Consider the following 26,863-nt stretch of genomic DNA (forward strand, 5'->3'; position numbering starts at 1 on the left):
TTAAAAAGTACTTATAGGGTTACTAGTAGGTACAGTTATGACCAGAAGCCTGGTCGTACGCGGTCTCTGGCCAATGAGGACTCAGGTTTGCACAGTGGGATGGTTCCATCCCGACTCTGGACCTCATCTCGTTGGTCCAGCAGGCTGTCATTTACCCAGGGGGAGCAAGGGGTTGGAGGAACAACGGCACCGCCTTCAAACTCCACCGTGGGCGGAGTCTCTGTGCTGGAGGTGTGACTGGGTGATTCTCCCCGGCCCCGCCCACCAGGGGAGTCACCCCACGGCGCCTCACTGCGAATCCGTGGAGAGGGGCGGGGCCTTACCAAGAAGTCCAGCGTCTTGGGGCGCTCTGGTTGGCAACGGCGACGAGGAGTGGGAGGGAAGACCAAGTTTGGGTCGGGTAACCGTGGAACCTCTGAGATGTCCTCTCTCATACACCACTGTCCCCCGGACACTGCAAAAGTGTGTGTTTGTGTGTGTGTGTGTGTGTGTGTGTGTGTGTTGGGGGGAAGATGAAAAGAAGATTCCAGATTCAAGTAAAGTATTGCTCTGATTAGCAGTGGTAAAATTAGCTATCCAAAGATGACACTACGAAAGCTCAATCTAAAATCATGAGATAGACACCCATTTGATTTGATTTGAGTTGAAACTTACATTTATAAATGCATACAAAGACTAGTAAAGCAACTTTTCTGACAACTACACAGTTAATATAATGCAGAATTGATCTTTGTAGATTACATGAAAAATTCAACCCATCTCTGTCTGACAACATCATCTAAAATTTGAAGCTTCTACTTTGTTTTCATCACTCTTTGTGATGGACTGTTAAACACATACCTGCATTATCAGCCTTTGTATGCAGTTGGTGGTGACCATTGTTGTTGTTAGATGAGGAGGGGGGGCATCTCTTCTTGATGGCCCCGTCGGAGGGGGTCCGGTGCAACCCCCGAGTGGCGTGGATACTGACGGGCACGTGCGTTGGTGTAAGCGATTGACGCGGGTTCTTCTTGAAGCTCTCCAGGTGCGTGTTGACCAGGGGGTTGGGCGGAGGGGGGCTGGTGAGGGCAGGTCGGGGCGAGAACGCCAGCGGGGGTGGGCGTGAGGGTACAAATGGGGGCTTGAGGGTCGGTGGTTGGGGAGGAGGAGTAGAGGGCCGGTAGACCAGCAGCTCCTCGCTGTCCGCGCGCAGGAGCGAGCGCGTGGAGTTGCAGTCAGACACAGACGAGATGGAGAGAAGCGTGAGTGATGGAGGGATGGCCGCCAGGGGAGGAGGTGGAGGAGGAGCTGGAGGAGGAAGAGGAGCAGCACGCAGGGGGCTCCCCCGTTTGAAGAGCTTGCGCGTCGGAGGACTCGTACTGCGCCGATGGCCTCCGCCACCTCCGCGGTGGAAAAGACCCTCCCAGCGAGCTTTGCCTCCCCCACTACCACTACTCTCTCCAGGGGTTTGTGAAGGACCGGCACTGGGTGTGGAGCCGAGATCCAGCAGGTTGAAGCCAAGGCCCACGGCGGCCAGGATGGCCCCACAGCCCAGAAGCATTAGGTCAGAGCGGCGGCCCACACCGGGGCTGTGGTGGCGGGCGGACGAGCCCGAGCAGCCTCCCCCCTCCCGCGCTGGGCTGCAAACCCCTAGTTCCGTCCCACCACCGGCACCAGCACCGTAGCCATCAGCGACCGCGGAGCCCTCCCGGTGGAAGGGGATGCAGAGGTACGATTGGCTGGGAGAGGCTCCGCCCCCCGGGGAGTCAGAGGGGAGGTAGGAATCTTCGTTTTCTGCAGGGAGAAGAGAGGCGGCCACACACACAGAACAGTTCACACACATACCGAACGATTCACAGAGAGAGAGAGAGGAAGATAGACAAAAAGAGAGTGAGAGACAGCAGGGATTACACTGGATTTCATCATTCCAGTCTCACAACAGTGTATGTATCAGTGTTTGCAGTGTCTAGGTGTCTGTGTGCGTCCATGTGTCCATGCATGCCTGCATGTGTGTGTGACTAACATTTAAACGCTGTGTGGCTTCTGACTCAGTATTCTGTCTATTCTCCTTTCCCTTTAAAAATCTTGATCTTGCACCCCAGCACCTGACGACCTCTGCCTGTGCTTCAACTCCTCTGAAGATCAGGACTGCTCACTTATGTCTGTCCTAATTATTCTTCACATGCAGTCCCATTTTGCTGAACATACTGTAGCCAAAACAAATATGGGTATGACATAAAGTAATATTTAATATTTAATGCACACCTTGAATGGAATTTGATTTATCTAATATGCTGTGTATGGTCAATGAAAGTAGTGTATCCTATGCAGCATAGATGCAATTATGGATATGATTATGATCAATGTGGCTAATAGGACCAATGCAACTCCAGCAATTCTGACTCATAATCATGCTGTCATGACTTGAAATGTAAATGTTGACATAATTTTCGTACTTCAGCTTAGTGCCCTTGCCACCCAGGATATTGTGCCAACCAGGACCAGGAGCAAAATGGTGCTTGTGTGTTTACCTGTCTCTGCCAGGCTGGGCACCCCAGGCACTGCTGGGCTGTGACGGGGAGAGCGGCGCAGGTTTGGGGCACTACATGACCTCTGTCTGCTCCCACCTATTTCCTTAGGGGTCTTTGTACTAATGAAGGAGAGAGAGGGAGAGAGAGAGAGAGAGAGAGAGAGAGAGAGAGAGAGAGAGAGAGAGAGAGAGAGAGAGAGAGGGAGAGATGGTAGGAAAATGACACAGGAGAGATGGATGGGTGAAGAGAAATAAAGGCATGGAACATGGGAGAGACCAAGAGAAAGATACATTTGAATTACAAGACAGACAGACAGTGTTATAAGAAGAGAGAAATGGAATTAGATTAAAGAGAGATGGAAACCGGAAACACCAAGGACAAGACAACAGCGTTTAGGTAACAGGCCTTAAATATCCTGAGTGGAAGTAACAATGACACCAGCAAGGCAAAATCTGACACATGACAGACTATGACCCTCACAGGGGTGAGTTGGTTATTAGTCATGACCTTTGACCCTGAGAGTGGGTGACCCCTCACCTCTCATCAGCGCTGTGCTCTCGCTGGGGTCCGGAGCCACGTGTGCGTCCTTTCTTACGGGAGCTCTTTCTCTCCTCATCATCATCCTGCTGGAATACAGCGTTACGGCCCCACACCTTACTGCCGTCACCTGGGGTCACTGCACACACACACACACACACACACACACACACACACACACACACACAACAAAACACACATATATTTATATATACACACACACAACAACAACACACACACACATACACATTTAGGAAGAATTGCAAAAACATTATAAAGATTTGCAAGATGCTTTCATTGTACCGTACTTTAAATACTTTACCTGTTTCCTGTATTTATGTGTACTTGTGCTTGTGTTGTGTGTATCAGTGAATGTGTGTATCAGTGTATGTGTGTTTGTGCTTCTGTTGTGTGTACGTATTACTGTGTGTGTTTGTGTATGTGTGTATTAGTGTGTGTTTTTGTGTATGTACCGTATGTATGTGTGTGATTGTGTTGTGTTGTGTATGTGTTTGTGTATGTGTGTTTATCAAATCCAAATAAAGAAGTAAACTGTGTGTACTAGTGTATGTGTGTTATTGCTTGTGTTTTGTGTTATAGTGTATGTGTTTGTGTTGTGTGTATTAGTGGGTGTGTTTGTGCTTGTGGTGTGTGTTTTAGTGTATTTGTTTGTGTGTATGTGTGTTGTGTGTTGTGTGTTTTAGTGTATTTGTTTGTGTGTATGTGTGTTTGTGTATGTGTGTATTAGTGTGTGTGTGTGTGTGTGCTTGTGTTGTGTGTTATAGTATATGTGTTTGTGTATGTGTGTTTGTGTTGTGTGTATTAGTGTGTGTGTGTGTTTGTGCTTGTGGTTTGTGTTTAAGTGTATTTGTTTGTGTTGTGTGTTGTGTGTTTTAGTGTATTTGTTTGTGTGTACTGTATGTTTGTGTGTGTATGTGTGTATTAGTGTGTGTGTGTGTTTGTGCTTGTGTTGCGTGTTATAGTGTATGTGTTTGTGTATGTGTGTTTGTGTTGTGTGTATTAGTGTGTGTGTGTTTGTGTTGTGTGTATTAGTATGTGTGTGTTTGTGCTTGTGTTGTGTGTTATAGTGTATGTGTTTGTGTATGTGTGTTTGTGTTGTGTGTATTAGTGTGTGTGTGTGTGTGTGTTTGTGCTTGTGGTGTGTGTTTTAGTGTATTTGTTTGTGTGTATGTATGTGTGTTTGTGGTGTGTGTTTAAGTGTATTTGTTTGTGTGTATGTATGTGTGTTTGTGTGTATGTCTTACATTGTATGGCTCGCAGACGAGGCAGGATGGGAGGGCTGGTTGGGGGGGTGGAGTTGCTGCCCAAAATGCTCCGCCTCCGATCCATAGTGGGAGAGGCCTGAACTGTGATCTTATGCTGGAAATCTACACATTCACACACACATAGACAAAGAGATGCAAAGAGATGTTGAGTTTATTCTGAGAATCTGGAACATCCCCGAAATGGGATACCCCACATAGACACACAGACCCAGGCAGTGATTTATAACACACACACACACACACACACACACACACACACACACACACACACACACACACACACACACACACACACACACACAGAGGCACTCGCATACAAGGAGAAAGGAGAACTGCCAAGACATAAGAAGTCAGACCCAGGCAGGCATTAGTAACACACACACAAACACACACACACCGTAACCAATACTTGTACCTACATGCAGAAACTCCATTATGCATTCTAGCACATACATAAACCCTTGCACACACACGCACACACACACACACACGCACACACAGACACACAGACACACACACAAACACAGACACACACACACACACACACACACACACACACACACACACACACACACACACACACACACACCCTTCCATGCACACACCTGAGGGCAGGCTGATGCGGTTGCCATCACGCAGCTTAAGGCGGCTGCAGCGGAACTTTCCCTGACGCTGCTCGACGCGCGGGCGCTCCTGGTACAGCTGGCTGATGATGACGTTGAGCTCGCGCTCCAAGATGTGAATCTCACGCTCTGCCAGCTCCTGCTCACGCCTCCTTAGCGCCTCCTCCTGGCACTTCTGCTGCAGCGCAGCCCGGCTGAGCTCCTCCTCCCATGAGCGCAGCTCCTGCATCGGGTGGATGAGACAAAGGCGCACAGTATTATCGGAAAGGTCGTGTGTAATGGAATATGCTGTAGTAAACCATAGTAGGTGAAGAGGTCGAGTATGGGAGATGAAGTTGCATACTATTATGGGATAGTTAGTGAATTCAATATGGGTGATGCCCCTTTAACTAAAATCCTATCAGCGCCTGTGTCTTTTAGGATACCAACTTCTTGGGTCGTGTGTGTCTGTGTACTTGCTTCTGATACTACCTACAAACTGGCTGTTAACTCTCCTACAGGTTTCCATGTAAATATTATAAAGTGCCTAAACAACAACCTGGGCCCAGAGTAGAGTTTAGACCATCCAGCTGTTCTTCCCTCTTTGCCGCACGTCTGTCTCTCTGTTTATGGGGCTTGTTTATGCAGGTGCTCTTGTGCTGGTAGCTGTGAGTGCATGTGTCTGCGCGTGTTTGTTACTTTTAGGCAGTCTGTGATAGAGGTCTGAGGCTGAGTTTGAATGTTTGTGTGTTTATGTGTGTTTCCGCATGGTGCATGTATGTATGCATATTTGTCATTGCAGATGTGTGTGTGTGTGACATTCACCTTCTCTTTGGCTCTGAGCTGATCGAACATCTCTTGGATCTCCAGCTTCCAGTCGTCCTGCAGCGAGTGGAAGGAGTCGACCGGCATCTCGAAGAAGCCCGACTCCCCGATGGCCGTCAGCTGGTCCAGGATGGTGGTGAAGGAGGGCCGTGAGTGGGGGTCAGGGCTCCAGCAGTCTAGAGGTGGAGAGGACAAGAAGACAGGATTAGAAAGAGAATAAAGGGGGAATAACAGGGAGGCATAGAGTGTGAGAGACAAAGACAGCAGTAAAGATAGAGGATAGAATTAATAAAATTAATGATAGAGTTAAAGACAGAGACGGGTAAGAGGAATAATTGAAAGGAGAGCAGAAGAATGGAGAAAAGGACAGAACAGAGGACATGAAAAGACAGATAGAAAGGAGAGAAAAATTATAATCAGAGAGGGGCGAAGTCAAGACCAGAGAGGGATGTTCAGGAGAACGCTGGGGAGAGGAAGATGAGAAAATGTGATAAATGAAAAGAAGAAAAATAATAAGCACAACAGAATAAATAGCACATGCCTGAGACAAGAAAAGAAGATAAAAAAAAGAGAAGGGAAGAGGGTTGGGAGGAGGGGGCAAGACAACATGCAGTGGAGCGGAGAGGTTACACCAATCACAGATATACCTCTAAGATGACCTGAGGATGGCCTGAGTTTGTGTTTGTGCACAGGAAACAGCAAGGCGCCAGTCTTACCCTCTAAGAGGCGGGCGAAGGGCTCGGGGCAGGTGGAAGGGATGGGCAGAGCCAGCTTGTTCATGGCCACTCCGTAAGCCACAGCCAGACCATCAATGCCTCGGAACGGCACCTCGCCCGTCAACAGTTCCCATAGCAACACGCCATAACTAACAAGAGAGCGAGGGAGAGAAATAAAAAACGTATGAATTGATACATCAGTAGATCACAATAAAACCTGAAAATGATAAGCAACAAGCAGCACTTCATGGCAAATGAGGAAGGAAAAAAGAAAGGAAAAAAGAAAGGAAGGGAATGTAAGTCACCTTTCATTCTCTTATTTCAATGGATCACTGATGAAGTATACTACAATTAGAAAACCAATAACATATATCATACTGCACTACAATTCCCACAGTGCATTGCATCTACCACATGCATTGCTCTACATTTCCGACAATGCACCATCTCAAAATATACCTCCTTTCTTGCATATTGTTCTACAGTCCTTTAACCCCAGCATAAACACTCAGAGTAGATTCAAAAAATATAAATAAACACCAGAACATCCATCATTTCTGGATGAGCACCCATCACCACTGTTACCAACACTGGGTCATATTCTGGCTTGTCTGTCCTCTATGACAAGACCCGGCCTGGAGCAGGAAACCCCCACTGTTAAGACAATGATTTGCAAGGCTGCTATAAAATCCTTATGGGTCAGTGAGCCAGCATGGTGGATTCAGTGTGTCTGATTATACATTTACAACTGTGGGTATCTGAGAGAGCGAGAGGGGTTTTGTGTGTATGTGTATGTATGTGTGTGTGTGTGTGTGTGCACCACCCTTTAAAGACGACTGCAGTGCTCAATTGGCTTAATTAGCCATTGAGCTGTAAAAGTCGTCTGAATTATTAAGTGTGTGACCCAGCCCGGCTGACTGACAATGAATGGCGAAAAGTGTGTGTGTCACTGGCTGTATATGTTTGTGTGCGTGTGGGTGTGTTTTTACAAGTACTTAGCACAACATTTTGGGCCCTGTACAAAGTACTTTCACTGGGCTTCTACTTTAAGAGACCTTTATTGGCTTCTCATTTCCCACTGTGATTAACCACTATCTGTGTTTTCAAGTTTCTTGCCTCTGTTGAAAATGACATCTTAGAATAACATTCCAATCTCTGATATTTCTCATAATGTGAATTCACCCACACATCGCGGTAACCACAATATTTACTTAATGTTGACATCTGGCAAGACTACAGCAGACATCATGATAAAAATTCTCAAGTTCTGACCTCAGGTGCAGAAGAAGACTCCTCCACGAATCCAACCCATGTGGACCTACTAACAGACAGTGTCAAAATGTACTATATTTGACACTAGATTCCATTGCACCACTTAAAGTAACACTATGGAGCAGTTTGACCTTAAAATAACACAAAAAAGTGTGTCGCTACAATGACATTAAATATGGAGAATGGCCTCTGTGCCATTGCCATACCAGGGTCCGTTGGCATATTACTGCGCTATGTACGTTTCTGAAGCCACCAGGTAGGAGACACAAGGGGATTCAAGTCAAATTCAGAGCTTGCTGTCTTTCTGCTGGACTAGTAAGTTACTTATTTGCTGTCTTGCTTTGCCTTGTGTTGCACTTGCTTGATGTTTGACTGTTAGGAAAGTTGTTGACTAGTTTGTCAAAAAAATCAAGTAAGCAAATTTCAACAGGTCTGCTTGGTTTAGCCGCTAGCAAAACATCGACATCGACATCGAAGCTAGTGTTAAGTAGTGGTGGCGAAAAGTAGCTTCATGAACCTTCGAAGCTTTCCAGCCAGACGTGTTGAAAAAAGGTTTATTACTCGAAGCTTCATTCGCACTATAGTGACACCTGCTGGTCAACAAATAGGAGGTTGGCTTCTTTTTTAATGTTATTGTGATAGCTATGTTGGCTAGCTTGCCACCTGAGTTCCACTAGTGTCAGGATATTCCAGGATTTGTAAGGAATTTAACGATAGTTGATAGTCTGTTGGCATTACCTTACAGCCCGGGGTTAGCAGCATATTGTCTCTGGTTAAGGTTTTGTTAGCTTAGCATGCTACTTGTGTGTTACTTGACTTGTGTGCTGTGATTGTGCAGCTGTAGCTGAAAACATACTGAATTGGTCCCTTTTCCAGCTAAAAGCAGCAAGTAAAATCTATGACAGCGACAGTGGTGAAAACTTTAACTCCTGTAACTACCTTAAGGGGAGCTCCATGCCAATTCCTCCGTTGTGGGGCTTTAGAAAGAAGATAAGAAAACAGAAAAGGCCTGCCCCATGGTATTCTGCTCAGACTCAAGCACTTAAACAAATTAAAAAAGATAGTGCACCTCTAGAGTACAAGTATTTAGCTTAGCATGGAAAGACAGCCTTATAACCTATAAAAAGGCATTATTTGATTCAAAATCAGCCTATTAGTCCACACTAATTGGCAAAAATAAAACTGACTAAGAGCCAAAATGCCAATAACGTGTAATAGCAATGACTTCAACAAAATGATGACATTAAGAGACATCATTCTCTCCTCTCCCAATTCATTAGAAACCCCTTTCATAATGTATTGAGACAACATCAGAAACAACCTAGCCTGGATATCAGCCCGAACCCCGCCCACAACATTTTTGGTCTGGGAAGTTCGGTCTGGCTCTGTGCATTTGGGGAGACATTATCAGAAGCCAGGATTCTGCCGTACCAATCAAATTATCAGGGCGGGCTTTATACGATGATGGACAGATTATCAACCAACGCTTGAGTTTAATTAACAGTAGATTCGAATTCGTACCAAGATGGTGGCGTCTCGGGAGCCTGTTAGTGGGAAATATTTTATGTGAATTATGCTATCTACACGACTTTTTTTACGTCTACATTGACTCGGTTAGTTGTGTATGTGCAACACGAATGTTGCAGAGGATTGTATGTCTTAACTGAAGCGCTCTAGACCATTATTGTTAGGGAATGCTAACGCTTAGACCAAAAATCCATTGAAACACATAGTAGCTAGCTAGCCTGTCTGCTAATAAGTATAACGTGAGCAGGCATATCCCAACAGATATTGACAGCGCATTCATTTTGAAAGAGGAACGGAGAAACGCGATCAAGGCATTTGTCGATCGAAAATATGTTTTTGCCGTCCTTCCTACCGAATCAGGTAAAAGTTTTAAAGTATCAGATGGACATACTACGTTGCTCTGATTAGTTCTAGGTATCCAATTGAGCGAAGAGGCATTTTTTCCCCTTGGTTCGTTGAAACACGCCCCATAATCACAGCCCAATGGGTCAGTATCAGACTCATATTCTGACTAGAATTATGAGTATGACATCGTCAGGCTAGAAACAACCTGGAGTATTCTCAGAATCCTTCACACAGAAATGACCTCTCTGTTATCCTCATCAAAACCCTCAACAATATTAGACCCTGTCCCTCCAAATCAGCTTAAGAACACTACGCCACTAATTGATGCAACTTTACATAGAATAATAAATACATTTCAGGATATGTTCCACAATCATTCAAGATAACCATCAAAAAAAAAAAGCATCTCTTAGAGATACTGGAAAAACAGCATCAAAGCTACTTGTGTTATTTTCTACACAGAAACAACATCCAAGAAGTCTTCCAGCCAGGCTTCAAAGCCCACCACTGCAATGAAATAGGCAAAGTTGGCAATTCCCTACTTATTGCGTTTGATAATGGATGTTTAGTGGGCCAGGACCCCAACTTATATTACACTTTTTGTTAGACGAGGCAGCGCACATCTGTCTTATTTGTTAATGGGGTAATGAAGATATGGGGCTTTTCTTTGTTGATTGAGGGACGGGGACAGAGAGAATGGCTGCTGAGTTCTGAGCCAAGGGCCACCGGATGTGGCTGATATTTTCATGCTGCTGACGTGTCTGGAGAAGTTCAGAATTAAGTGCCATGTTGCATAATGCAGATGCAAGACTTGAGCACCTTAATTTCAGCTTGTGGGTGTTTTTTTACGTCTGACCCCACGTCTAACAGCAGTGGCAAGGAAGCTACCACTTGAGGCTTGAGTACCATCTAGATCACCGTCATGCACTTGCCTTGCTTAGGTTTGACCTCTCTGATCGTCGTCAGTTTGTACTTGTCCATATTGAATCATCCAGTTATACAAAGATACATTTGGATACCTGCTCTTCTCTTTGTACATGCTACCTTAAGGCTAAGAAGCATGGCATCAATTTTCATTCCTATGCGAATTATACTCAGATATACCTGTCCATTCAGCCAGATTAAATGATACCTCTCGCTAAGCTTGATGCCTGCCTTAAAGATGTTGAAGTCTGGATGACGAACAACTTCTTGCTTCTGAACATCGACAAAACAGAGGTTATGGCCGTAGGCCACAAACATTTGAGAAGCACACTATCAAGCCACTAACTTGCACTCGATGGGCTCACATCATACTCAAGTGTTAAGGATTGCACACCTACGAGAGCTAAAAAATATTAACACATTTCGCCTGTATATGCTTTTCTTCACCGGCTCCCTGTCAAAAGTAGAATCAACTTCAAAACTCCTTCTTACATACGAAGCTCTGAGCAGCCTAGCTCTGGAGTACCTTAGGGATTTACCAGTCCAGTTCAGCCCATCAAAAACTCTTCAATCCCCAAATCCAAACCTTCTCACAGAGCCTATTGCTATTGAGCCTTCCATCTTTTAAAATAATCTTCCCTCCTCTACCTGAGAAGCAGACAGCCTCTCTCTTTTTAAGTCTAAACTTAAAACTTTCCTCTTTATTGCCCCCCATAATTAAGAATGGTCTCTGCCTCTCTGTGACTGGCCTGACAATCGTAGTTGGTGTAGTCAGTTTCATACCATCAATGTGGTTGTGTTGGATCAGTATGCACAATCCCTTAGTTATGCTGCTATAGGCCAAGGCTCGGACATCTCTCTGATGTGTGGCTACTGTATCGTGTTGTTTTTAAACATTGGTTACTGGCGGTACTTGACAGTGCAAGTGAATCTACCCCACCCATAAGACACGTGTACCCCACCCATAAGACACGTCTATCCCACCATGAAGACACATCTACCCGACCCAAAATGCACTGGACCTCAGCAGAGCTGAATGTAGAAATATAATCTAATTCAGCAAAGCAGTTCACCATATGTTTGTTAATCGTTCTTTCTGTAACAAACCCTACAACATATCCCTTCATGGTCCAAAACCAAAACGCAGCCTATCATTTTATTTATTTCAACCACATGATTTCAGACACGACTGCTTCCTATTGAACTCTGACCCCCAGACCATGTGACTGACATCCAGGACTCTTCCTGCTTCCCCTTTGTTTGTTTCTGCCGTATCCCCACGCCCACCTCCAGATGTCGCTGCCCTTGGAAAAGGTGGAGGAGCGGATGACCTCGGGGGCCATCCAGGCGTAGGTGCCCGCCGCACTCATCTTGGTGGTGCGGTGCCACTCGCGTGCCAGGCCGAAGTCGGTGATCTTCAGCGTCTTGTTGGTTAGGTCCTCGTTCTCTACCTTCTCCAGGATCAGGACTGGATTAGGGGTGGGGTGTAGGGAGTGGTGGGATGGGGTGGAAGGTAGTTGGGTTGGAGGAAATCATTGTTGGGGGCAGAGGGGAATTGTATTTTGTGATGGGATGAGGTTTGTAGTGGGTAGGGAGAGGGATTGTTTATGTGTGTGGGTGTGTAGTGATTTTGGATATTGATATTTGATTGTGGTTATTGATCGTGTTGAGATATTGCGAGGTTTGGAGAAGTCATGGGTATTGATCACAACAATGGTGAAATAGTGATGGCAGAGGGAGAAAAAGCGTACACAAAGGAAAAAAAAGATGGATGGGTGAGAGGAGAAGAGGGAAAGGAGAAAGAGACGAGTAAGGACATGAGTCAGGAAGAACAGATAAGACACATAGAAAAAAGACATGTTGGTGTGTTAGTGCTCAAATTAATTTTCCCCTACAGGGCTACAATGTGGTTCTGTCAACTGCTGAGAAGACAGTCTGCACATCTGTGAGAGGTCTTATGACTGGATGGTAACACACACACACACACACACACACACACACACACACACACACACACACACACATACCAAAGCTGCCCTATAAAGTCAGCACTGTAATTACACTAGCCACTAAATCCTACTACAGGGCCAGCAGAGGAGTGGAGAAAGCGAGGGAATACAGAGTGAATGGACAGAAAGATAGAAAGATATAAAAGAAAGAATTGATAGCGGAAAAAGAAAAAAAAATAAGAAATTCTGGGACTATAAAAATAGTTGGTTAGTACATTTATGTGCTAATTTTGCTTGGTAAATTGGTTAAAATGCAGGATAAGGCCACAACCCTACAGAACAAGTTCTCAATGTCCACCTCTCCTTTTATGTAGAGTGTACATGACTTAGATAGGGAGAGAAAGAGAGAGAGAGTGAGACAGAGAGAGTGTGTGTATGTGAGTGTGTATGTGTGTGTATTTTGGCATCACATGTATGGCATTTGGGTCTTTGTATAAGTGTAAAAAGGAGTGTGAATAGTGTGTCTATGTCTGCAGTTGTATGTTTCTGTATGTATGTCTGTAGTGTGCGTGTGTGTGTGAGTTGTGTGGGTATGATGGTGTGTGTGTGTGTGTGTTCTCCCATCTCCCCCACTGAGCTGGTGATGGCTGCCAGAGAGAGTGGCTTATCGCCCAGTTAGCCAATCAAATGTGAGGTCCAGGGCTAATCACATCTGACACACCAATAAGATGCAGGTGGCCAATGCCAGCAGCCAATAGGAAAAGTGAGGGACAAATCCCCTGGTAATAGGCTTGGGGTTTAGGGAAACAGCAGGGCAAACCTACCGCAAAAGACTGGATTACCCCCGAGGACACATACACACTCACATAGTATATCTCACACACAACTCAACCATGCCCTAAAATGGTAGGGACACACACACCCACACACAAAGACACACAGACACACATAATGTATACACATACACACACCGCCATGGTCCCAAAACCCACAAGCACACAAGCATGCACACACCCACCCACCCACACAAAACTATGCCCAAAAAGCTAGAGAGACACTTACTCTCTCACTCATGCACACACTCACACATGCATGCGCTCACACACGCGTGCACACACACAAACACACAGACACACACTCAAAGCTAAGGTCACTGCATTTATATGCAACTGTCTTCAGAAAATCTTTAGCAGTATTAAGAGTCAGTATTTAGTCCTGCATTCCCAGCTTAATCTACAATACAAACACAAAACACTTAGAAGAATTAGAAGGAAGTGGGAGACTTGCCTAACAATCTGACAATTAAGCCATACACCTTTGCACCTGTACCTTAAAATAAACAAAAACAAAGCTTCTCTGATGTGCCTTTTGAAAGCAACATGAAGACAACTACAGAGAGAGCAGATAAATTAAAATACGTGACACAGCCATCAAAGTGCTGGTCCTGATAAATGAGATCCCTGTCTTGGGTCAAAGTTCATGTTTATGGGTTACTAGCATTCTTGAAAAGCAAAAACATAGGGTTCTGAAAGACAGGAAGGCCTTTCATCATTTCACACATCCAAGGCAAAGAAGATGAAGACAACACACACTGAGTGAATGACAGCTGTATGGCGTGCGTGCACACACGCACACACACACACACACACACACACACACACACACACACACACACACACACACACACACACACACACACACACACACACACACACACAACTAACATAAATTCACCCATCCTACATCAAGGTAAACCCTTCTGGCTTGCACTAGGTTGAACAAATTTCAAACACATACACACCCTGCCACCTCCAACCTGCACACAAACACATCTGTGTTTACACCAGCACTGCAGTAACAAAACAAAAACTTTGGCAGTGTAAGTATAGCAACTTACCCCCCTCTCTCACACACACACACACATGCGAGATTATAAGCACAGGAATGCAGACATTCACACACACACACTCTCTCTCTCACTCTCTCTCTCACACACACACACACACACACACACACACACACACACACACACTCTCTTTGTCCACTTACTGTTGCTGGACTTGAGGTCTCTGTGTATGATGGGCACCAGGGCTTGACAGTGCAGATAGAGCATGGCACGGGCCACCTGCACGGCCCAGTCCACCAGCGTGTGTGGCGGGATGCGCTTCCCGGCCAGGGCGCGGTTGAGCGGCCCACCGCGGGCGTACTCCATCACCAGGCACAGGTTGGGCTCCGTCAGGCAGACGCCCAGCAGCGACATGATGTTGGTGTGGCGCAGCATGGCGAAGAGCTTGGCCTCCTGCCGCACGCTCTCCAGCGTCTGCGCCGCGTCCTCATCCGGGTCACGCCGCGCCGCCTTCACCGCCACCTCCATGCCGCGCCATAGCGCCCGGTAGACCTTGCCGAAACCACCCACCCCAATGATCTCCTCCAGGGTGAGCTCGGAGAACTCGACCTCCAGCACTGAGAGAGGGAGGGACAGCGAGAGAGAGAGAGAGAGAGAGAGAGAGAGAGAGAAGGATCACAGAGAAATCAAAGAGAGAGCAAAAGAAATATTAGAAGAAGGGGAAGATAAGAGAAATATGGAAGAAGAAAAAAGGGTAGAGAAGGAAAATAAATTAAAGAGGATATAAGGAGCAAGAGGGAGAAAAAGCACATGAACCTCAACTGACAACAACAAACCACGTGCAAACCCCATAACACTGTTGAATCAAAAATAGTCAGATAGCCAACAGTATCCAATCTACCTCAGCAGAGATTAAGATAAGAACAGAGAAGGTTTGTATATCAGTAGGAGGGAAACCCTTTTATCCCATAACTAACATAATACCACAGATATCTCCAAGCAGAAAAACAGAGAGCCGTTGTGTGAGTTATCACTGCAACCAGGGCATTAGCTAGGCTGGGTGTCCATTTGAAGCAACAGAATTAGCATCATGGTTTCATAGAGGGTTAGATATCTACAACAAAGAAACAAAGGAGACAAATAACACTAAAACAAAACAAATATTGCTAATTGTGCCATTATTTAAACGTGATGACTAGTGAATAACTTAAAGAGTAATAGTCTTATCTACTGAACTGGGACAGACAAAGGACTTCAAAGGTGGGCAAGTGAATGACAGATGTGTTCAGTGGCGTGTATGAGACAGAGAAGCTCTTCTAAAGGCCTAGTATGAGATATGCACATTTGAGAGGGAACTTATGAAATAGAAATGACTGAGATTTGGCTGTCTCAAAGCTAGCAAAAAGAAATAGGTTGTGGTGTGCGTGCCTGGCTGCATCTGTCTGATGGTCCTAGCAGTGAAGATGGTCCTCCTGCTTGAGCAAATGGATGTCTGCTTCCCTCCATGTCTGTCTCTCTGTCTGTCTATCTGTCTGCTTGCATCTGTCCATCAGAAATCTCTGCAAACGTTTCAGCTACTCTCAGTCTCTCAGTGTATATCTCTACCCATCTAACTCTTTTATTATGTTTCACTCTTCTAGTGTTTTTATTTGGCTTACTTACCTATTTTATGGTTTTATTTATCTATTTATTTTCCACTTCAGCTATATAATTTTAAAATGTTTATTATTTTATTACATTTCTTTGTGTTATTTTGCATTTTATTCCTCCTACTTGTATTCCTTTTATTTGTCTTTGTTGTTTATTTCCTTTTATTCACTTTAATTCTTGTCTAAATGTATTGCCAATGTAGCTTAACTCAACTAGAAAGTGCTTTGGAACAACTGCTGTTGTTTTTAAATGTGCTATACAAACAAGTCTGTCTGTCTGTCTGTCTCTCTGTCTGTCTGTCTGTCTGTCTGTCTGTCTGTCTCTCTGTCTGTCTGTCTGTCTGTCTGTCTGTCTGTCTGTCTGTCTGTCTGTCTGTCTGTCTGTCTGTCTGTCCGTCTGCTAGCATCTGTCCATCTCCACCTTGCATCTATCCTGTCTCCTATTTCTCCCGTGCTCTCTTGCCTTGTCTCTTTCTGTCCATGATGGTTCCCTGTCTATATTTCGGCCTCCAGGTCTCTAACTATGACAGTCTATCATCATGTCTGCTTCTACCTTTCTCCTTCTCTCTCTCTCTGTCCAGCTCATACTTCCACTCAGCCTTCTTCTACCTTTCTCCTTCTCTCTCTCTCTGTCCAGCTCATACTTCCACTCAGCCTTCTTCTATCTTTCTCCTTCTCTCTCTCTCTGTCCAGCTCATACTTCCTCTCAGGCTTCTTCTATCTTTCTCCTTCTCTCTCTGTCCATCTCATACTTCCTCTTAGCCTTCTTTCTTGGATTTGATCTTCATCTCATTTCTCTTTTTCTCGCCCCTTACCCTGTCCAGTTCATCTATCTAGACTGTCTTTTTGTCTTTTGGCCTCGACCTCTGACAATGTCAGCCTCTTTGCCTCTTTCTTCCTCTTGGTCACATTGTTTCTCTCCCCCCCTCCCTCTCAGTCTCTGTTTCTCAGTCTCATTCTCTCTTACTCTTTCTCTCCCTCTTCTCGCTCTCTGGCTTTCTACCTTTTGTCAGATTAACTGTGTCACTCTACTCCTCGTCTGTCTGTGTCTGTCTCCCACTGGCTTTGCACATACAGTGGTTGTGTGTATGTGTGTGTGTGTGTGTGTGTGTGTGTGTGTGTGGGAGGAGAGGCCGAAGTCGCGCTTCCTTCTCCCAATCTGCCCTGCAGTCTGCCTGTCATAAATATTTCATCCTGAGGGCCCAGCATGAAACTAGGCCATTCACGGGCAGGAGGAACACAGCAGAGAGAAGAAAACACACACGCACGCACGCACGCACGCACGCACGCACGCACGCACGCACGCACGCACGCACGCACGCACGCACGCACGCACACACACACACACACACACACACACACACACACACACACACACACACACACACACACACACACACACACACACACACACACACACACACACACACACACACACACACACACAGACAATATACAGCATGGGACAATATGGCTGACAGACTGCAGTGTCTACATCTGGCACACATAAACACACACTACTATGGAAACACACAAATATATACTCTCATACACACACACACACACACACACACACACACACACAGAAACACATGCACATGCACATGCACACACACACACACACACACACACACATTTGCATACACATAGATACATAGTCACTGACACTTTGAAGATCAGGGTTTAAAAACAGCAGGTGAAAACTGTGCCTATGGGAGCAAACACAGCACACATGAGATTCATCTCTCCAGAACAGGACCAGAAAAAACTTGCTGTCTTTGCAACAATGTCTGCTACACGGTCTTGCCTACACTGTATAACGTCCATATTTCAGCATAATTCTAAAATAGACAGCATAATTCTAAAATAGACATAATCATCTGAAGCGACATTCATTGGGTATAATAACGAGAATAGTTCAAAATATATAATATGGCCTGAAAACTTGATTTCCTAATTGAAAAAAGAGTCTCCATTTTGAAGCGTAACGTTATAGAGCTGTGGTACATGGTGTTCTGAAGAGGAAACTGTACCAGGTAAAAAAGTACTTTCGGATTTAAAACGCTCTGCGAGAACAAAGACAGAAGTAGTAACCGATGAGCACTTTGTTGTAAGTGGCGATATCAGTTGTGCAACGTTGTTTACTTGTATATTGTTGTGATGAGGTAAGGACCGAACATAGCTACACGCTGACATTCCAGCACGCACCAGATATCAATACCTGACAGGTCACAACAACCCACACGTTCGCATACGACATGACAAAGATCCGTCGTGCGTGTTGGTCGTCAGCCTCTGCTTTCCCGACTCGCTTTCCAAAGCACATTGATCTTTTGTGTGTATCGATGACTGATTAGTGCCCGTGCATGGTGCCGCGAGATGAAGGATGCGGAATGTGTCGGTACAAGGCGGGGTGGATGCTGATGCATGCGTCAGGCCTGCTCGAAGAATTGGCGTTTACAAAACACACAGCCTCTGAGAAATATTCAGTGCAGCATGGAAATGAAGGCCCCGTTGGATAAGTAGCTTTATAGAGGTACATAGCGGCACACAGTGTTTTACAAATAACCAGATTGTATACGCCACATTTCACTGCGATACTTGCAGGTCAGTAGCTGTGTGTATGCTTACCGTGAAGTGGAGGCACAGGGCACTGTGAGTAATCCTCGGAAGTCGCGTCCCGGAGTTTCTCTGAGATGCCATTGCTGGTGCTAACATAATTACAGGGGAAAACACCGACACGGTCCTCAATCATGCCCGTCCACCAGCCCTCATCTCCAGAGACGAGCGAGTCTTTTGACAGGACCTCTACCAGGTCTCCTTTCCGCAGGCTGAGCTCATCCTCTGCGCCCGCATCGTAGTCGAAGACGGCCGTCCAGAGGCCGGCCAGGGGGGGACCGGGTCTGGCTGGTGCTGCCGCAGTACCATTTTCAGGGACTGAGATGACCGCCGGCCAGCCGGCAGTCTCAGCGACGGGATTGAGCCTGTGAGCAGGGCACCCTTTGGGACTCCGACTGGGCTCAAAGGACGATCCGAAGGCATCCATAGACGCCATCCATAAGGGCGACCTGGTTCATCCGGAAGAGGCGCGACCAGCCAACACCTGCCGCGGGATGCGCTGGCGAGCAGCGCGCCAGTGATACAAAGCCGTGGCTGCCACGGTGGGGGAGTAAATAGCTGCTAATCCTGCAGCGAGACCGTTAAAAACACATCATTGTGTCGCCGCCTGCATCTCTCTGTTCCCCGCTGTGTAGAATTTTTAAAGGAGAGACCCTCTTCCTGAGTATTATTTCTAAATAAAACTGAATTAACAGCTATACCTGCCTAGGATGTTGCCCTGTTTCTTTCCATCGTTAAAATCCCCTGCGCGCGTCCCCGCCCAGTTCACGCAGTGGAGTGGCTGGTACACTGGCTGTCAATTTGCGCTCTGTGATTCGCACGTTCCTACATCAATCAAGGACCATCGCCTACCTAGCATACGCCACCAGTGATCCACCCTATATGTGACTATGCAAAACTGTGAGCGCGCGTTAGTGTAAACTGCAAGCCTGTGTGATTGTGTGTGAGTGTGTGTGTGTGTGTTGCAAGACCCCGATGACAGCACGAAAGAAAGGTCGTGCTGTTGGCCTACATTCAAATCAGTGCAGTTTCTAATTCAAATGTTCCGCTCCACTAAGAGGGACTAAGGATATGGAAATCCAAAGGGCAAGAGGACGACTCATCGCATACACTGTAATCTGCCAATCTAATCAATTGATAGATTACTCCTGTCAGTCCTGCCACGGCTGTCTCATAAACCACCTTAACTGCGGTTAATAGTTCCCATGTCACACAGACCTCTTCATAATTTGAATAATGTATATGTTCTTCTAAATGTCTGTAGTCAGAGTTCTATATTGGTGACAAAGGAAATCGTTTTTTTTTTTTTTTTTTAAATATTCTACAAAATATCACACAAATCACACAAAACTACATTTTCAAATGACTTCCTTTATTTTTTGTTGACAAAAGGAAACAAAATCCAAAACTGAAATGAATAGATAAATAGATTGACATAAATAAAATCCAAATTAAGGTTAGATATCATGCATAAATCCCTGAAAAAAAATGAGATACGTTATTTGTCTTCTTGTGAAGCGTAGAAAACGAACAACAAAGTAAACAAATCTACCAGTCCAACTGTTTGAGATGTGAAGGAGTTTGGGTTGCGTTTAGTGAAAATGGTGGCCCAAATGCAGCCAACTGAACCTCGAGCAGCTCGGTAAGACTTGACGTGATTTAAAGAGATACAAAGGGCGTCTCGCCCAAAAACATACAGGGGCCACGGCTACAGACATAAGAGGCTTCTGATGAAAACACAAGTGAGTGAAGACAACACAACTTACACACACATACACACTTTCAAACACCTTCCCAAACAAAGTCTCCATTTCAAGTGAACTCCTGTTGTGAGGGTGACTGCGGACAGAGATCAAGTTTTTTGGGGGTGAAAACTGGGCCACAAGAAGTGCATTTGTTAGAGCATCCCGACCAGAACACTCAAGCTGTGTGTGTGTGTGTGTATGCTGTGAATTTTGGATTATATTTATGCTGATGATTTATACTATGAATGGAGAGGGATCACCTTCTCTGTCCCTTAACAGAAGTTGGGGTGTGGACCTGGAGTGTAAACCAAGCATTCATGTCACTTGGCCAACCATGATGACACTCTCACTCATCAAGAAAAGAAAATCAGATCACTGATCAAACTCGTTAAGACTGATTTACTGCCGTACACAGAGAGAGAGGATATCATAATCGGATGCTGACATATGAGAAATACACTCCCAAATCTCTTCCATGTCATGATACAAAGGCCCATTCTCTTCAGAGGGGTTTGGTTGGTAGAATCTGCATTGGCCTTCTTTCCACCAAAACCTGAAGAGGAACACTCTCACCTACAGTGAAACATTTGGAAAAGCTGGCTACATGGCTAAAATAAACTATGTGAATAACTATAGATATGTGCACAGCTTGGCAATAGGTGTCATGTTGAGGATGTTGGTGAACCGCTGCTTGCTTTATGATGCTGCTCATTTGTAATTTGTGGGCACACACACACACACACACACACACACACACACACACACACACACAAATAAAGGCTCATCTTTGCTGCTGAAGGGTCACATTGTTTTTCTTTCACATTGTGAATATTATGTTATAACTACACCGGGAAAATATACATTTTTTTGGTTGGATGTGTGAGTCAGCATAGTTCTCTATTTCTTCCAACAAAGTCACTTTGTGCAGCCAACTTGTATGAAAAAAAAAGACTTTCTGAATAACTCAGAAAGTGTCCTCTTTCCATCGAATGGAAACCAAATGCAGTCTTAAGCCTCTTCCTCACTGAAGTGTGTTAACAGTGGAAATACATCAACAACACTGAGACACATTTATAGCTTACAGGACCTGGGTTGTTTCAGAGCTTCACACGTTACAGAAAATATCACATTCTCCCACACAGGGCTTGGTGTCTGCTCTTCTTTTCTCTGTCTGTCTGTGTGTTTGGGTTTGTATTTGTATGGGTGCATATACGTGTGTGTGTTTGTGTACATAGGTGCGTGTGTGTGTATAAGTGTGAGTGAGTGTGTGTGTGTGTGTGGAAGAGAGTGAGAAAGAGAATGTGTGTGTTTCTCTGCTTTGCTTTACAAACCAAAAAGCTCTGATTGTTTTATTACCCTGTGTGAGGGCCAGCACCAGCAAAGCAAGTAAGAAACACACACACATTTTAGGCGCTTTTCCACTGCAGGGACTTGCAGGCCATTTTAGGGCAGCTTGCACCTTGCAGTGATGGTTGATGCTTATTGATTGAATTCAATGCGAGTGGAAGACAACATCCCGTGCCATTTTTAAAACCAGCCAGATTTACCAGGGGTTACACAGTGAATACAGTAAAATAAATTATAGCTTACATGGTTAACAACGTGTTAAGGTTGCAGTCACTAAATGAACACGAGCAAAACGTCAGCTGAAATATAAGCTTTAATTAATCATAGTGTTGCAGGAAAAATTAATTTGTCGAATAACTACAAGTGTGAGAAACCTTATGGCAATTCAACTGTTGACTCCACTTTGAGGTAATCCTAACGTTACTAGAAAATCTCTGTTTTTTTCCCCGGTCTGCTGTTGGTGCTGCCACAGGAGAAATATATAGTGATTATGTCAAGCTCGGAATTGATATCACGATTGAAGAGCAAAATGTTAGGCAACGTCACTTGGGTAGGTCCGTAGATCCTGTACCGGAATGGAAACAGAGAGGCTGCAAGGGCCGATTAGGGGGCCATTTCTGTAAACGTATGCGCCACCTGCAGTGGAGAGACGCCCATAGACATACACTCAACTGAGCAAGTACAAGGCAGCAAGACAGTGTGTAAGTGTGTGTTTGTGGCTGTGTTGTACGCAGTGTCTGACTGTGGGAGAGATCTGGTGCTGATCAGGATCAAATCCATCAACACCATCTAGTCAGATGCTAGAAACCTAAAACCTCTGTTCTCCACAAACCTGCAAAGCATAACACATCATCTCACTAAATGAAATCATCAAGCAATACATTTGTAAACGAATAGGTCACCTGACAAGAGAAGAGAAGACAGGGCAGAACAGACAAACATATTTAGACATTTATACAGATGTGTGTGAGTTTGTCCTCCGTGTATGTGTGTGTTTCGATCGTTTCTGAACCCAAGGGTAGGAAAGTAAGCATTCAAAAACACTTTTTTTGTAAACAGATTCCTAGAAGCATAAATTAATAGTGACATACGCCTGTTAGTGAACCTGTAACTCTTTATATGAGAAAATACCTGTGTGTACACACACACTGACACACACAAACGTGTGTTAGAAAACATTTATTCATATTCAGCACGTGTATGCTGTTAATCTCTGTATGCCTCTGTGTAAAAGAGAACATCTGTATGAATATAAGAATCTCTCTCTCTCTTTCTCTCTCTCTCTAACGCTGTGTTAAGGTTGTCAGGTCAGGACTTGAATTTAGTTTGTACATGTGATGGTGGGTGTATTTACACCACTACACATAACACACACACACACAGTGTCCATGACAGGTCCATGAGACGGAGGTAGTACCCCCCAGTGGTGAGGAGTGTCACTGCAGCTCTAAGATAATGTGTATGTGTGTGTGTGTGTGTGTGTGTGAAAGAGTGAGTGTGTCACAAGTCGCTATCTCTGTGTGGGCACAAGCACTCCAACTTTATATACCTCTCCAACTCTTTGGTTCTGTATGGTTTCTTATTCTTTTACCCTTTGATGGTGCCTAGTATTACTATTACAGATGCAACAACAAAAACAACACACACACACACACTCTCACACACACACACAATCCCACATTAATGCATATCAACTACTACACCATCACCAAGCCCTGCGGAAACAGTAAATCTTTCCCCTAGCTGTTGCATTCTGGGTTCACATTCTAGTTGCAGCTCAAAGTGGCATGAAAACAAAATGGCACAATGGAAGGAACCTAGAAGCATCTCCTCATACTGCATTTGTGGCCTCCCCTAAATCTTACCAGGCGCAACAAGAACATCCTTTCCTTTCATAGAAGCAGCAACTTTAGAAAAAAAAATTCTCCCACCTTATCATCTAAGACCAGGCTTTTAAGTCTCATAAGTTAAAAGGTTTTGGTTAAAAGCTTGGGGTTCTGCTGGACTCCTCTGTGTTAATTCGGGACTTTGGCACGCTGACACAAACAGGGATCTGGGGCTTGGGAGAGAGAAGCGTTTGAGGTCTTACTCACGCTAGCGGCATAGACGGGAGGGAGAAGAGATCCAAAATCCAAACTCTCTCACAAACACACACACACACACAGCCATCAAGACTGGAGTGCTGACACAAAACAGGGACAGTGAGGCACCTTTCGTGGCAGGTGTGTGATGCTGTGAGATGCACCTCCTTTGGGAAGTGGGGTATTAAAATGCTCTTTAAAGCTCCTGACAGTGTATGTGCTTCTTGTACTTGTACTCATCGTCTTTTCATCTCTCTCTCTCTCTCTCTCTCCTACACTCAGTCACTACCTCCCAGGGACACATTGATTCCCCCTTCTCAACCCGTCTGATTCAACTCTAAGTGACCACACTGAAACAAATATTCAAAATATACAGAAAATATGGAAATATATTATATAGATAGATATAATACGGAAGTTATGTTCTGGGCAGTTGGGTAAAATGTTCTCTTTCTTCTCTTCTCTTCTTTCTTTTCCTTTTTCCTTCTTTTGCTTTTATTTTAATGGTTACATTTGTTTTTCTTGTCCTCCATGTTGACGCTGTGAATACGATAGCCGATGCTGCGTTCCCTAAGAAACTAAAATAAATAAATACTATGAGTCCAGTCAACAGTCACTCAACAACAAATTGCCAGTAATTATATATTCTTCTCTTTTTTCGATGATGAAATACTATTCTTATCCTTTACATAGATCAGAAAATAGTTCTCTTAAGATTTCCTCTTTTTGTAGTTTTTTTGGCAAGTGTCTTTTTTTCCCAAAATATTTAGAAAAAAGTCATTCTCATCAGGTGTTGAGAAAAATATAGACATTTTATAGCTCCGCCTCCAGGGTTCCGCTGGACACGCAGTCCAATCAGATCCGCTGGAAAACAGGGACCCACCCTCCAGATCACTCCCCTGAACTCAACCAATCAGCATTGATAGGCAGAGAGAGGGGCGATACCCATTTATTTAATTGTCGGACATCATTCCAGGTATTCCTGGAACTCCTAGGTCACTCCTTGATCACTCCACTTGACCAAATATGCATACACACAGACGAACACACCCCCACACACACACATACACTCACACACACACACACACACACACACACACACACACACACATTAACACACTCGTTCACCATCACACTCATCCACACCCACTCCTCCAGACATAAATCCTTGCTTCTTCTTTTCTTTCGTTTTTTTTTCTTTCATCAGTCCAGAACAGCCAGGTCTGAGTCCTATTTCTTCTCCTTCTTCATCCCTTCTTCTCCCCATCTCCTTCCCTCCATCTCTCCCCCTCCCTCTCTCTCCCTCTCTCTCTCCCCCTCCTCTCTCTCCCCTCCTCTCTCTCTCTCTTTTAGAAGCCTTCTATATGACAGTAGGCCTCCATGCTGGAGAGGAGGATGTAGAGGAACCACAGGCCAAAGAAAAAGGCTGAGGTCATGAAGCGGTGACCTCGGGGCCCGCCCAGCTCGCCGCCGATGTGCGGCCGCCGCCGGTACAGGAGCACGCCGATGGCCATGAAGGCGAAGATGGTGTAGAGCGTCACCGAGAAGGCCAGCCTGCCGGCGGGCACCACAAACTCCCGCCCATGCCACTTGTGGTAGATGGCCGCCACCGACCAGGCCAAGCCGATGCCCAGGAAGACATTGACCGCGTTGCTGCCCGTCACGTTGCCGATGGAGGCGTCGGCGTAGCTGTCCTGAACGGCGGCAACCTTGCTGGCAAATGTGTCTGTGGAAGGAGGGGGAGGGAAAAGGTATTGCAAAAAGGAGGGAAGAGCGAAAGAAGGAACGAGCGAAAGAGAAAGAAAAGTTGTGAGAGAGGAAAAGAAAGAGAGGGAAGACAAACATGTATGAAGGATATGATGAAATAAAAAGAGAGAGAAAAGACAGAGGGAAGAGGAATGAAGAATGAAGAGATGAAATGGGAAGAGTGGGAATTAATTTACATTTCAGGGTGACTTGATGACTAACATGTTTCTTTCACCACACAAAACCATGAAAATGTATAGCTGGCAACAAGAAAAAGTCCAATGAAGTACTAAAATATTACTGAAAAGATAGAAGCATATTTTAAGCAATGTCTTTGCTTGAAAGTGACAGGAAAGACATATGATCCTTTCCAGTGCATCTATATTATCCACACAGCTGTGAGTTCTCTTTGAGCTTAGCAACAGATATAGACTTCAGATGCACAGAGGCATCATTATCTGTGTCTGTCTCTGTTCAGGCAACTAAATGTATCCGGATAGAAGACTAAAGGTGGCCATGTTTTATGTTGTATTTTCTAAACAAATATTCATTGGCAATTCAACTGTTGTGCCTTCAAAGCATCAAATTATCCACATCCTCATATTGTACTCATATTGATCAATAGATTTTAAATAGAAACTATTTATGGTAAAGATATCCTTCAGCTAAAGGGAACCATTTTAAATTCAAGTTATGCTGCGTTCACGTTTCTTGATGCGTTTCTTGAACGTTACTGCAGTTCGCTAGGGAAACGTGAATTACAACTTTACAACAGTAATTACTTAAATGGATGAATATTGATTGAAATACAAAGTTAAATATTCAATATTTCAACTGAAGTTTGAAACAGAGGAAATAAACACATACAGCTAAAAACGCCAGGCTCTTAAGCTTCAGTTTGATTTTGGGTCATTGCTTGAACAAATATCCAGAGGGGACAGGAGGCTTATAGCAGCGCCGAATTACTGGCAACGTAGTGTTGCATAGTGAAAGTGTGATCATAATCATGGTATGCTCCCTCATAGAAAACATAAAAAAAAAAGAAAAAGTGTATTCTCGTTGCTTTCCTGACAAGAATCTGACTAGAAACACACATTTACTTTGAAAAACTGAAAGTGTTGGTGATGCTTGCCACTGCTCGTGAGCTCAAAATTCATTTTAGTTCAGTCTGATAAAACCAATCATAAGGATTTACAAATTGAAAGAAGGAGGCCATAGGTGCAGTCAGTGCAGTTTCATTTGCCTTTGTCATTTCAGAGTCACGGGCAGCTCTGCTATAGCCTGCTATATTTTCCTAAAACAACTGCTCTTGTGTACACTTCATTAGCTAGTGTAAC

The 26,863-nt window shown here is 44.7% G+C and overlaps 2 protein-coding genes across 4 annotated transcripts in view; both read right to left on the bottom strand.

Moving 5' to 3' along the window:
- Nucleotides 1-35: 35 nt before the first annotated feature.
- Nucleotides 36-19,034, bottom strand: map3k9 (mitogen-activated protein kinase kinase kinase 9; the record flags this gene model as incomplete). The annotated part of the gene is made up of 11 exons (XM_080850490.1): nt 36-454; nt 841-1,773; nt 2,511-2,629; nt 3,048-3,186; nt 4,313-4,435; nt 4,939-5,179; nt 5,761-5,936; nt 6,477-6,625; nt 11,832-12,012; nt 14,543-14,956; nt 18,620-19,034. 11 exons carry the CDS (start codon nt 19,032-19,034, stop codon nt 36-38), a joined length of 3,309 nt encoding a protein of 1,102 aa, XP_080706616.1.
- A 924-nt stretch (nt 19,035-19,958) lies between these two features.
- The window catches only part of slc8a3 (solute carrier family 8 member 3), a 91,079-nt gene continuing 84,174 nt past the window's right edge, over nt 19,959-26,863 (bottom strand). For all 3 annotated transcript variants that reach the window (XM_080849977.1, XM_080849976.1, XM_080849975.1), the window contains one exon: nt 19,959-25,506. In XM_080849977.1, the coding sequence (XP_080706103.1) occupies nt 25,130-25,506 (377 nt within the window). In that variant the 3' untranslated portion in view covers nt 19,959-25,129. The remainder of the gene's footprint in view (nt 25,507-26,863) is intronic.

The sequence above is a fragment of the Sprattus sprattus genome, assembly GCF_963457725.1.
Source record: "Sprattus sprattus genome assembly, chromosome: 13".
NCBI lineage: Eukaryota > Metazoa > Chordata > Actinopteri > Clupeiformes > Clupeidae > Sprattus > Sprattus sprattus.